Source organism: Notolepis coatsorum (assembly GCF_963971535.1).
Source record: "Notolepis coatsorum genome assembly, chromosome: 12".
NCBI classification, from domain to species: domain Eukaryota; kingdom Metazoa; phylum Chordata; class Actinopteri; order Aulopiformes; family Paralepididae; genus Notolepis; species Notolepis coatsorum.
The window spans coordinates 101,797,943-101,810,527 of NC_140176.1; the positions used below are offsets into that span (position 1 = coordinate 101,797,943).

General features: G+C 40.0%; 2 protein-coding genes across 2 annotated transcripts in view; both read right to left on the reverse strand.

Annotated features, from left to right (window-relative positions):
- The window catches only part of LOC311238341 (histone H1-like), a gene marked incomplete at both ends in the record, with an annotated part of 77,283 nt that overhangs the window by 41,339 nt on the left and 23,359 nt on the right, over positions 1-12,585 (reverse strand). The window lies entirely within an intron of this gene.
- LOC311238357 (histone H2B-like) lies at positions 1,112-1,486 on the reverse strand (the record flags this gene model as incomplete). Its single annotated transcript, XM_084326390.1, has 1 exon — positions 1,112-1,486. The coding sequence occupies one exon, from the start codon at positions 1,484-1,486 to the stop codon at positions 1,112-1,114; it is 375 nt and encodes a 124-aa protein (XP_084182516.1).

The following is a 12,585-nucleotide window of genomic DNA, read 5'->3' on the forward strand; positions in this document are numbered from 1 at the left end:
GCCAACTCCAGGATCTCAGCCGTCAGATACTCGAGCACAGCTGCCAGGTAGACGGGAGCACCAGCACCGACACGTTTAGCATAGTTGCCTTTACGCAGCAATCTGTGGACACGACCGACCCATAACATTATTATGTATTAATAAAAACAAATTAAATGTAAGTGTAAATCTTACTTTCATATTAGGCTACTTGGTAACCGTTTTATAAAAGCAATAGCTCACTTTGTGACATGCTGTTATTATATCACAGGGCTGTCAGCAAGACGCAGGGCCGAACTACTCCCCATAGCTGTGATATTGCTTAATTAACACAAGTCATTGTTGGCCTAATCAGTTATGATACCAAAAATATAAGCATATTCCCCATCACAAGTACAGTCTGAATGGCCAATATATCAAACGTGGAGAGAACTTTATCGTTGATGAAGAACAAAACCTCCTAAATGCATACAAAAAAAGGGGAAAACTTCATATCTGCACTTTGCGAGGCACTAATACCTGGTCGGTATTGTAATACATTTAACGTACAACACAAGGTTGTAAATTGTACAGAAATAGAGCTCATATGATCAAATACTGACTACTATTTGCACTTGACTGTTGGAAATCATAGGACGTGTTTGGCTATGGGGTAGTTCATCTTTTTCATTATAATTAAATGAGCCTGGAATGTATTATTTTTGGAATAGCATTTCCACTTTGAAAATGCTAAAATCAACAATATCCATGTGTATTACAAAGTCCAATAATGTATTATTGATCAGGGTTCTAATACAGCAGGTGATGATATATTAATTTACTGTATAAATGTGATGTACTAAACTAGCCTATCCAATCTAGCTACTTGTCAACAACCTAAAATCACAGGATTTTGACTTTAGTAAATATAATTTGCATGCTTACAGTTGCAAGTAATTTATTAATCAATAAGTATATACAACTCCATCTCCCGACAGACCACCAGACCACGATAATAAACGAAAGGCAAGACGCGGCACTCAACCACTTTGATGAACAGCGCGATCATGAGAATAATAGGAATAACTCTCTCGGGACAGAGTGGGTGGCTCTTAAAAGAGCCTTTGGGTTAATCTTCAGTGAACAGTGTAGTTTACTTGGAGCTAGTGTACTTGGTCACAGCCTTGGTTCCCTCAGACACAGCGTGCTTCGCCAGCTCACCGGGCAGCAGCAGACGCACAGCGGTCTGGATCTCCCTGGAGGTGATGGTGCGACGCTTGTTGTAGAGAGCCAGGCGCGAGGCTTCTCCAGCGATGCGCTCGAAGATGTCGTTAACGAAGGAGTTCATGATCCCCATGGCCTTGGAGGAAACGCCGGTGTCGGGATGAACCTGCTTCAGGACTTTGTAAATGTAGATGGCATAACTCTCCTTCCTGGACTTTCTGCGCTTCTTGCCTCCCTTGGCAGCGGTCTTGGTGACGGCTTTCTTGGAGCCCTTCTTGGGCACAGGCTTGGCTGGTTCAGGCATGTTCGACGGCTTATCAGAATCGAACGGTGACGGTCTCTTACGGTTTCCTGCCTTATTTGTAGGAGGTCGATGCAAATAGTACTACGTGGCTTCTACGACACGATTGGTCGGGCGTGGCGCACGTGTGTAAAGCTAATAGAAGTTACGTTTTCATTTAGCCAGTAGAGGGCAGAAGCGTTTCAGCCATCAGTTTGTTCTGCTTTACTCTCTTAAAGGAAAACTCCAACATTTTGGGAAATTAGCTTATTTAACATCTTCCCTGGAGTTAGACATGCATGCATTAGGCTTAGGGAACGCCTGGACCGTTAGCCTAGCTTAGCTTCATCACTGTAAGTGGGTCAGACATTTACCAGAGTTCCCTACAGTCACGAAATACACACTCCAAATACAATCAAAATACAACTCCAAAACGTTCCTGTAAACATGTTGTGACCTGTGAATTTCCCACATCTCCCAGTCACACAAGTCACACGAGTATCCCAGTCACACGAGTCACACAAGTCACATGAGTCTCCCAGTCACACGAGTCTCCCAGTCACACAAGTCTCCCAGTCACACAAGTCACATGAGTCTCCCAGTCACACAAGTCTCCCAGACACACAAGTCTCCCAGTCACACAAGTCTCCCAGTCACACAAGTATCCAAGTCACACAAGTCTCCCAGACACACAAGTCTCCAAGTCACACGAGTCTCCCAGTCACATGAGTCTCCCAGTCACACTTGTGGGAGACGTGGTACACATTTTGATTGTATTTGGAGTGTGTATTTCATGACTGTAGGGAACTAAGGTAAATGTCTGACCCACTTACAGTGATGAAGCTAAGCTAGTTCTGGCCATTATGAGAAACTATGTTTCAGTCTTCACTTCAACAAGAATAATACCCTGCTGTGTAGAAACTCTGGCCTTACGCCCCCGGCACACCCAACGCGAATGAACACGGACGGACGGGCGACTGCCGCTTCACTTCCGCTCCCATGTTAACGGACGCTACTGTGCACACTGGCCGCAAGCCTGGGGTCCATTTTGGTTGAGCCTGCATGCTTTCCCGGTTTCCAAAATGATTTTGTCAGTGTGGTCCGGTACCGTCTATGGTGCTGAGCGCTAGATGTGCAGTGCCTACAAGTAGTTCAAGTTTCAAGTTTGCTTTTATTTGTCTTGTATAAAGTACAGGTACATTACAGTGAAATGCTTGGTTCTGTATGAGCCCATGGGAATGTGCTCCATACAGTCAAATAAAAAATCTACTATCTATCTATATATATATATAACCCTTACTATTTATGTTTATCGCCTTACACTTATGTCCGAGGTAACAACGTAAGTTACACAACCAAATTGTATTATGACAAACGGAAATGTTGCATTTTCAAGAATAGGTGGGTGGCTCTGAAAAGAGCCTTTGTGGGGTTTGTCGAAGAGGCTAAATAATTTACTTCTTGGCAGCCTTCTCGGTCTTCTTAGGCAGAAGGACAGCCTGGATGTTGGGCAGCACACCACCCTGAGCGATGGTCACTCCTCCCAGCAGTTTGTTGAGCTCCTCGTCGTTACGCACGGCCAGCTGCAGATGACGGGGGATGATAGGACTCTTCTTGTTGTCACAGGCAGTGTTTCCAGCAGACTCCAGGATCTCAGCGGTCAGATATTCCAGCACAGCCGCCAGATAAACCGGGGCATACATGCCATGTATGTTGTTTATGTCATAAATGTCAATATGAATTGAAAATGGGGGACCCTGATCTAAACAAGACAAATGTATTTCTCTGGTCTGCATCCCCTTAACAATTGTGTGTATAGCTACTGGATTTACCAGATCCAGAGTGAATTAATTAATGAAAACTTTATTTAATACACAAGACCATCTTCTTGGGACCAAGTAAGGTTTCGTCGATAATCCAATGTACAGTTACCCCCCCCCCCCCCCCACCAACCACGTCCAATGTACAGTTTCTTTGTCAACTGTATATACTATCTTTTTTAGACTATTTTTGTATCACAAACAATATTGTATTTGTAAATAAATGTATAGATGTAGCAGTATTGTCTATCTGTATGTCATGTGTGTCATATATGTTATGATGAATTGAAAATGGGGGACCCTGATGTAAATAAGACGAAAGTCTTTCTCTGGTATGCATCCCCTTAACAATTGTGTGTATTGAGCTGTACTGTATTGTACCCATTCTGCAATCTGGTAATACAATTTTCAATCAATCAATCAATATTTAACAGTTTGCAGAATGGGTAAAATACAGTACGGCTCAATACACACAATTGTTAAGGGTATGCAGACCAGAGAAATACGTTTGTCTTGTTTACATCAGGGTCCCCATTTCCATTTTGAAACATCTCTTACAAAAATGTATCCTGGCATTCCTATGATACCAAATAATGCCATGTACCATTGATATCATGGTTTAAAATGGACTATACCATGTTATAACCATGTTATTAATGGTTCCATTACATTTACTATATGGCTGTACCATGGTAAATAATTTATATGACTGGTACCATGGTAAAACAGAAAATATTTTTTTTGTAAGGACAGATTCAGAGCACCTTAAACATAAAAGCAACTATTGAGCTGCTGATCAGTTTGATCAAAAGTGTCCTTATTAGTAAATACTGTTCAGAAAAGTTAGGCCCTAATCTCTGGTTTTATGTTGTATGACAGAAACACATCTAGAGAAATTGTGAATAGATTTTAAGCATTAACATTACGAGTGGAGAGAGCATGGTGTGGTTTATCAGTGAATGTGTTGAAGTCCAAACCACAGGGGATGCCTGATGAGCAGAGTAACCTTTCAGCCAGATGTGGAGGCTGTGTATCCTGCTAAACATGGTGGGAGAGGGGACCGGAGATGATCAGTATTGCTGAGGGTTACTTATGAAGTCAGATTTTAGACTTCTGATTGCTGGAGTTTGATGTCAACAATAACGTTATAAAAGGTTATTGTTGTTGTAATAATGCATTTAACATACAACGCAAGGTTGTAAATTGTACAGAAATATACAGAGCTCAATTATGATCAAATAATGAATACTATTTGCACTTGACTGTTGGAAATCATATGACGTGTGTTTGGCTATGGGGTAGTTCATCTTTTTCATTATAATTAAATGAGCCTGGAATGTATTATTTTTGGAATAGCATTTCCACTTTGAAAATGCTAAAATCAACATTATCCATGTGTATTATAAAGTCCAATAATGTATTATTGATCAGGGTTCTAATACGGCAGGTGATGATATATTAATTGACTGTATAAATGTGATGTACTAAGCTAGTCTATCCAATCTAGCTACTTGTCAACAACCTAAAATCACAGGATTTTGACTAGTAAATATAATTAGCAACTTAATAGCCATCCAAACTATGATTACAGTTAACTCATTTATTAATCAATAACTAACACACAACTTCATCTCCCGACAGACAGCCCTACCATGATAATAACTGTTCAAACGAAAGGCAATACCAGGCTCTCAAACACTTTGATGAACAGCGCGATCATGAGAATAATAGGAATAACTCTCTCAGGACAGAGTGGGTGGCTCTTAAAAGAGCCTTTGGGTTAATCTTCAGTGAACAGGGTAGTTTACTTGGAGCTAGTGTACTTGGTCACAGCCTTGGTTCCCTCAGACACAGCGTGCTTCGCAAGCTCACCGGGGAGCGTCTATGCCTTCTACAACGCTGTTCGGTTTCCGCGTTCCTCGGATTGGCCACTAAGCCCACGTGACCCTACGCTAGCACGCCGCCAGTTATCGCTTACGACCGCGCAGCGACAAGCCCCTTCAATCAATAAACTATATCTTAAATTATGGCTATGTGTCTAATATGGCCGTCATTATCAATGACTTTGTTTTGTTTACATCAGGTTCAAATTGACAATATGAAACCGAACAGCGTTGTGGTAGGCTTGGATGCAACCGGGGAGCTGCAGACGCACAGCGGTCCGGATCTCCCTGAAGGTGACGGTCTGACGCTTGTTGTAGAGAGCCAGGCGCGAGGCTTCTCCAGCGATGCACTCGATGACGTAGTTAACGAATGAGTGCGGGATCCACATGTCCTTGGAGTAGTGATGGGTCGGTCATGAGCGACTCGTTCATAAGAGCCGATTCATTGCCGTGAGCGTGAGTCGAATCGCTCACGTCTGGCAATGAGTCGGTTCACGCACCCCCCCAACATATGATCCAAACTAGAGTCTGACACGTTTCTATGATAAACTGAATGAATAGACAGACATTGACACAGACAACTGAATGAATAGCATACTTATTTGGTTGTATAGGAGTCGAGTGGCGCTAATGAGTGTCTTTTGTCAAACAACAGTAGTCTATGAATAGGCTATGCTAACGTAACGTGATGCAAATATGCAATTGATCACTTGGCATGCTAACTGGGAGCATCACCTTGATACAAGCATTCCACCTTGCTTCTCCATCAAATGGCTTAATGAAGTCCTGAACTCAACGGATATCGTCGATCGGGGGCTCAAAGTCTGACACGTTTCTATGAGAAACTGAATGAATAGTAGTACTATACCTATTGACAGACATTGACACAGACAACTGAATGAATAGCATACTTATTTGGTTGTATAGGAGTCGAGTGGCGCTAATGAGTGTCTTTTGTTAAACAACAGTAGCCTATGAATAGGCTATGCTAACGTAACGTGATGCAAATATGCAATTGATCACCCTCGTCCTAGAACTGCTTTAAAGCGGTCTTTTATTTATAGGTGCATAACACTCTGGATTGATTGATTGATTGATTGAAAAGTTTATTAAGCGATTTGCAGTGTCAAATTTCCCTCGGGATAATAAAGGTATTTATATTTATCTTGTTGAAATCCTCCAACAGGCTCTTTTTTGTAAGTTGACTGGTTTGCACACCAATAATACAGTGCAATAATAGAATAGTAGAATAGATAGTAAAATTATGCAATAGAATGGCCAGAGTAAAATAGTGCTACAGTACAATCAACAGCGGGGTGTATTAGAAGGCTATGGTGAAGAGGTACGTTTTTAGCTTATTTCTGAAAATATTAAGAGATCTAGCTTCCTTCCCTAATGTCCATAGGTAGTGTGTTCCATAACTTTGGTGCATAGTTAGCAAAGGCTGCATCCCTGATTTTCATCTAACATTGTAGATGATCGCAATGTTTATCCTTTGTATATAAGGAGGAGGACCTTGAAATCAATTCTAAATGTTACCGATGATTACTGATGTAAACAGGGGGACCCTGATGTAAACAAGACGAAAGTCTTTCTCTGGTCTCCATCCCCTTAACAATTGTATGTATAATTGTATGTAATTGTATAACATCGGCCAAATTTTTTTTGTGCTCGCGCTGCGCTTCATAGTTTGGCTAACGCAGCTTCCTCCGGAAGTGTCACTGAGCCGTGAGTCGATTCAGTGAGTCGGTTCATTGCGGTGAGCGTGTATCGAATCGCTCACTCACTGAAATGATCCGTTTGGCACATCACTACCTTGGAGGAAACGCCGGTGTCGGGATGAACCTGCTTCGGGTCTTTGTAAATGTAGATGACATAACTCTCCAACCTGGACCTTCTGCGCTGCTTGCCTCCATTGGCAGCGGTCTTGAAAACGGCTTTCTTGGAGCCCTTCTTGGGCGCTGGCTTGGCTGGTTCAGGCATATTCGACGGCTTATCAGAATCGACTGGTGACGTTCGCTTACGGTTTCCTGCCTTATTTGTAGGAGGTCGATGCAAATATTACTGCGTGCTTCTACGATACGATTGGTCGGGCGTGGCGCACGTGTGTAAAGCTAATAGAAGTTAAGTTCTCATTTAGCCAGTAGAGGGCAGAAGAGTTTCAGCCATGAGTTTGTTCTGCTTTACTCTCTTAAATTAAACGATTATCTATAAATGAGTACTACTACTAATAATGCTGATCAGGTGTTACAGGTTACAAAGACATTATGGTAGTAAGTCATACTGGTCAGTGATATAATGTAAGGGATATTATATATAGTCATACAAGTATATAAAAAAGATTATAATGCAGGTGTATTCTATGGAAGCCCTAAGAGGCCATACATACATTTGATTTACTATTTTTATCATTTACTCGACATAACAAATAGTTTATTTGTGATAACGGATTCATTTATTTCATTATCTCGAGATTGTTTGGAAGTGTGGATTCGCTACTTGTAGTCACTGGAAATCTAAATGTCACTATCTCAGCACCATGGACAGTACCGGACCACACTTACCCACATTGATTTTATGATGTGACTGTACTGTACAGCACTTTGGTTGGCTCTTGAGCTTTTAAATGTGCTCTATAAATAAATTACTTACTTGACTTACTTGACACTGACCATTTTGGAACTCCAGACAAGGCTCTGGAGCAAACACTGAGAATCCGGATTGTATTTATTTTTAACCATATGGGTTATATTTATTACTAGTCAGCAGTGTATTCAATGAACTAATGGATCTGAGAAAAGACTAACTGAATATGAATATATTACTTCAATATTACCTTTTGCGTAGTCGAGTTATGAATCATTCTGGTTACTTGGTATTGAGCTACGATGGTCATCAAACGAACGTATTACACATCACCAACTTCATCCACGTGGAATCAGAACATAGTAAAAATAAGGAAACTGGGCTCATTCATGATTATTGAGGTGGCTCTTTAAAGAGCCTTTAGGGGACAACTAGTCAACCGGTCGATTTAAGCTCGCTCTCCATTGAGCCCTGTGTTATTCAGATACATTGCGGTCAAAGGTCAAGGTTGTCACGATCTAGCGGCTCCTGTGTCTTCCCTACCCCTGTTTTACCCTGTTAGCTGAGGGGAGCAGCTTCCTGCAGACCATATATGGGCAGCTTCCTGACAATCATCTCATTCATCTCACCTGCTCAACAATGTCAACCATCTTCTCATCAGCCCTGCAGTACATCTACCCCAGTTCTTCAGTCACTCGTCGTCAGATCGTTAACTCAGCTACTTGGTGGTGACGTTTCAGGCCTCGCTTTAGAAAAGACTACGCTATAGATTTTTTTGTCCGTTTTCCTGTGTTTTTGTGCTTTCCTCATTTTTGTCTTTCTTTTGTCTCAGGATCACCACTGCCTGCATGCCCGCCTTCTCTGATACAGACTCACCACCTCCAACCTTCCCCCATTTTTGAAATAAACATACAGTGTATTTTCTTTATTACTACAGTGTCCGCCTGCATCTTGGGTCCCCAGTCCTGGTCTTGACAAAGGGAACACTTTGAGAATGGCCACACCAATTCTTCACCTCAAAATGTAGCGTAATTTTGGAGCAATATTTATTTGTTGGCATGGTGGATTCCTGAAGTTCTCTAGTTTCATATTATGGTACCACTAGATTTGCTCTAGCTCAGGGGTTCTCAAACTTTGTTATACCACAACCCCATTTTATTTAGGATTTCTTTTGGCGACCCCACACTTAATGCATCTCGTAATTTCAAAGTGGAATTAAGGAATATCAAAATAAAAGCACACGTTGTTGAACTTGATCATGCATATTTATTAGACCATTTAATTACAGCACTATTATAAATACACATTTATAAAAAGAGGCATATTTAACCAAAAATAAAAACACTTTGGGTCGCGACCCATAGTTTGAGAACTGCTGATCTAGACAGACAGGCTACCTCCTGCAATATCGGCTACATATCACTTAAATTGGAAGCTATATACACATTTTAAACCAGAATAGCATCCGACACAACAAAACACCAAAAAGACAGGCAGATAGATACTTCCATATTTACAAAAAAGAAACCATATCAATAGTATCATTTAACCCTGGATAATACATAGCTTTGAGTCTGTATATCCAGCGACTCTCTAGTTGATTCAGTGCTCTCTCTCTCTATCCCCTCTTCGAGGCTTGAGGGATGCATGTTCAATTCCTAGAGCTGTAAAAGAAATGGAACTGTCAGCATGTTTATCCATATAATGTTTGACAATAGCATAGTCACAGTTTTGAACCTCTTTTTGCCGCTCACTCTTTACTATAGGAGTTTATGGAGTCAAACAAGGTCATTATTGTAGAAGCAAATTTTTTCTCAAAATAATTATTCTTTAGGAGACAATAGAATAACTTCAGAATAAGACTAATCAGTAGGAGGTGATTTGACAGTCATAATATCAGTTCATCCCAGGTCGAAACTAAAACAGGATTACTGTATGTGGAGAGGACAGTGCATTTAACTCATAATAGACATGGTTATACATTTCCTCAATAGGTTTAAATCCATTGTCGTTATACAAAGAAAATAAGTTGGCGTCTAAACAGTACAAATATAACAGTAAAGTGCAATATGAAAGGACAAAGTGATTCAACTGGAGTATATCAGATGTATGTACATCAGTGTTACAGGTATAACTAGAAGAGTAGGTAAGGGATTGATTGAAAACTTTATTAACAGATGCAGCAGAATGGGTATTGGGTACAATACAGTACAGCTCAATACACACAATTGTTAAGGGGAGGCAGACCAGAGAAAGACTTTCGTCTTGTTTACATCAGGGTCCCCCATTTTCAATTCATCATAACATGACATACAGATAGACAGTACTGCTACATTTATACATTTATGACATACCAGATTTACATACAGTACAAAAAGAGAGTATACGTTTGACGAAAAAACTGTACATTGGAGGAGGTTGGCTGGTGGGGTGGGGGGGATATAGTACACATTATATATATATATATATATATATATATATATATATATATATATATATATATATATATATATATATATATATATATATATATATATATATATATATATATATATATATATATATATATATATATATATATATGCAGCATTATTGCACATGCTATCATACAGACGTATGGGACAGAGCAGGCTGTTCTTCCTGAGGAGACTCAGGTCCTTCAATGTGTAAAACAGACTGCTGCAGTCTTTTTATCAGTCTGTAGTGGCCAGCATCCTCTTCTATGCTGTGGCATGCTGGGGAGGCTACATCAACTCAAGGGACACCAACAAGCTCAACAAGCTGGTGAGGAAGGCTAGCTCTGTGGTGGGAGTCGAGCTACCTAGACTTGAGGTGATGGCAGAGAGGGGGATGATAAGGAAGCTGGCTGCCATCATGGAGAACCCCTACCAACCCCTCTACGATGAGCTAGTCAAGATGAGAAGCTCGTTCAGCCACAGACTCATTCCCCCCGACACTCAACTAACCGCCTCGGACAGTCCTTCATACCAGCAGCCATCAGGCTCCACAACAGTGGGCAGCGACTAGCAGCCTCCAGGCTCCACAACAGGGGGCAGCGACTGCTACCAGACATTGTCCTGGGACTTATATAGGAACCCAAGGAGGACAACCTACACTACCTTAGGCTTACTGCACCTTATGTGGATACTGTGATACTGTGAATAATGTATATTTCAGTGGATACTGTGATACTGTGAATAATGTATACTCAGTAGATAGTAAATTATAACACTACCCTATGCATACTGCACCTTATGTGACACTGTGAATAATGTGAATATTTTCTTCAGCTAGTTAGATAGTAAATTATATTGACCAAATTGACCTAATTGTTTACACTGCCTGTGTTGTTTTTTTACTACCTGTACCCCCCCCCCCCCCCCCCCCCCCCCCCATGCTGCTATGATGCCTGAATTTCCCCAAGGGGATCAATAAAGGAATATCTTATCTTATGCAGAATATAATTTGAGGTAGGTGTGTAAGGCAGTTGTAGACAGTGAAATGCAGGAGTTTGAACAGCATGGATAACATATCCTAGAGTATAGGCAATCAGGTATAGGCACTATTAACTTTAACTATTATTTAACTGACTAGAAGTTTTCCCAATATGAAGTATGTATAATAATGACTCACTTTCTAAATTATAACAGAACTACAAGACAGCAATGGAGTTCTGGACTAAATCACAGTCATTAAAAAAATAATGCAGTGATGCTTCCTGTTACAACCTGCTTTTCTAGAATATTGATATTGAAACCAAAATTGTATTATGTCTGATTAGCACTAGTACTCATTTATACATGTACTCCAGTTTAATCACTTATACATTGTATATTGCACTTTACTTTTGTATTTGCACTCAAGTTATTTTTGTTGTACTGTACTTGCCCTGTATGATGACAATACATTTTAATCTTTAAAAAAGACAGTCAGGGGTCTTTGAGAGGGTTCCAGGTGGTACCCCAGCTAAATGAGTGTTAATTTCACTATAATTTAACTGACTTAGAAGTTACTGTACTGCGGTACAGTATATATCATAATTAATACTATGATCATGTGTTTTACTTTCTCCATTATTATTGTCCAAACTACAGCTATGCAATTCTAACAGTATACAAGACAGCAATGGAGCTATGGACTTAATCAGTTATTCAAAATAATGCAGCAATGCTGCCTGTTAAAAGCTGCTTTTCTAGATCAAGATTGATATTGAAACTAGCTTTAGTTTTTGTATATATTTTTTGGAATTCCATATAGAATATTTATGTGGAGAAAAGTTTTGATTGCCTTGTTTGACTCCTTATATCCTGTTGACATGTACATTTGTCATTGAGAGCGTTCTAGCCAAATGAGTGTTTTAATTTCACTATTTTAGATGAGATTATATTAAAAAATGAATTGTCATTATACAGCACAAGTATAGTACAACGAAAATAAATTGGTGTCTAACTAGAGTACAAGTGTAACAGTAAAGTGCAATAGGATTAAACTGGAGTATATATAAATGAGTATACTGAGTAATAATGCTGATCAGATGTGTATGTACAGTGTTAGTTATAAAGACACTGTGATAGTAAGTTAAGGGATATATATAGTATATGATATGCAGATGTTTTCAGACAGAAGTGGATATATATACTATGTATATTATACATGCATTATTGTACATGCCATCACACAAGTTACATGGGTAGAACATAATGAGGTCGGTAGTGATTAGTGCAAGGCAGTAGTATAGGCATCAGAGTTTGAACAGTAAGGATAACATATCCTTGACCTAGAGTATAGGATATTAACTATTAATTCAACCGACTAGAAGTTAACCAATACATAA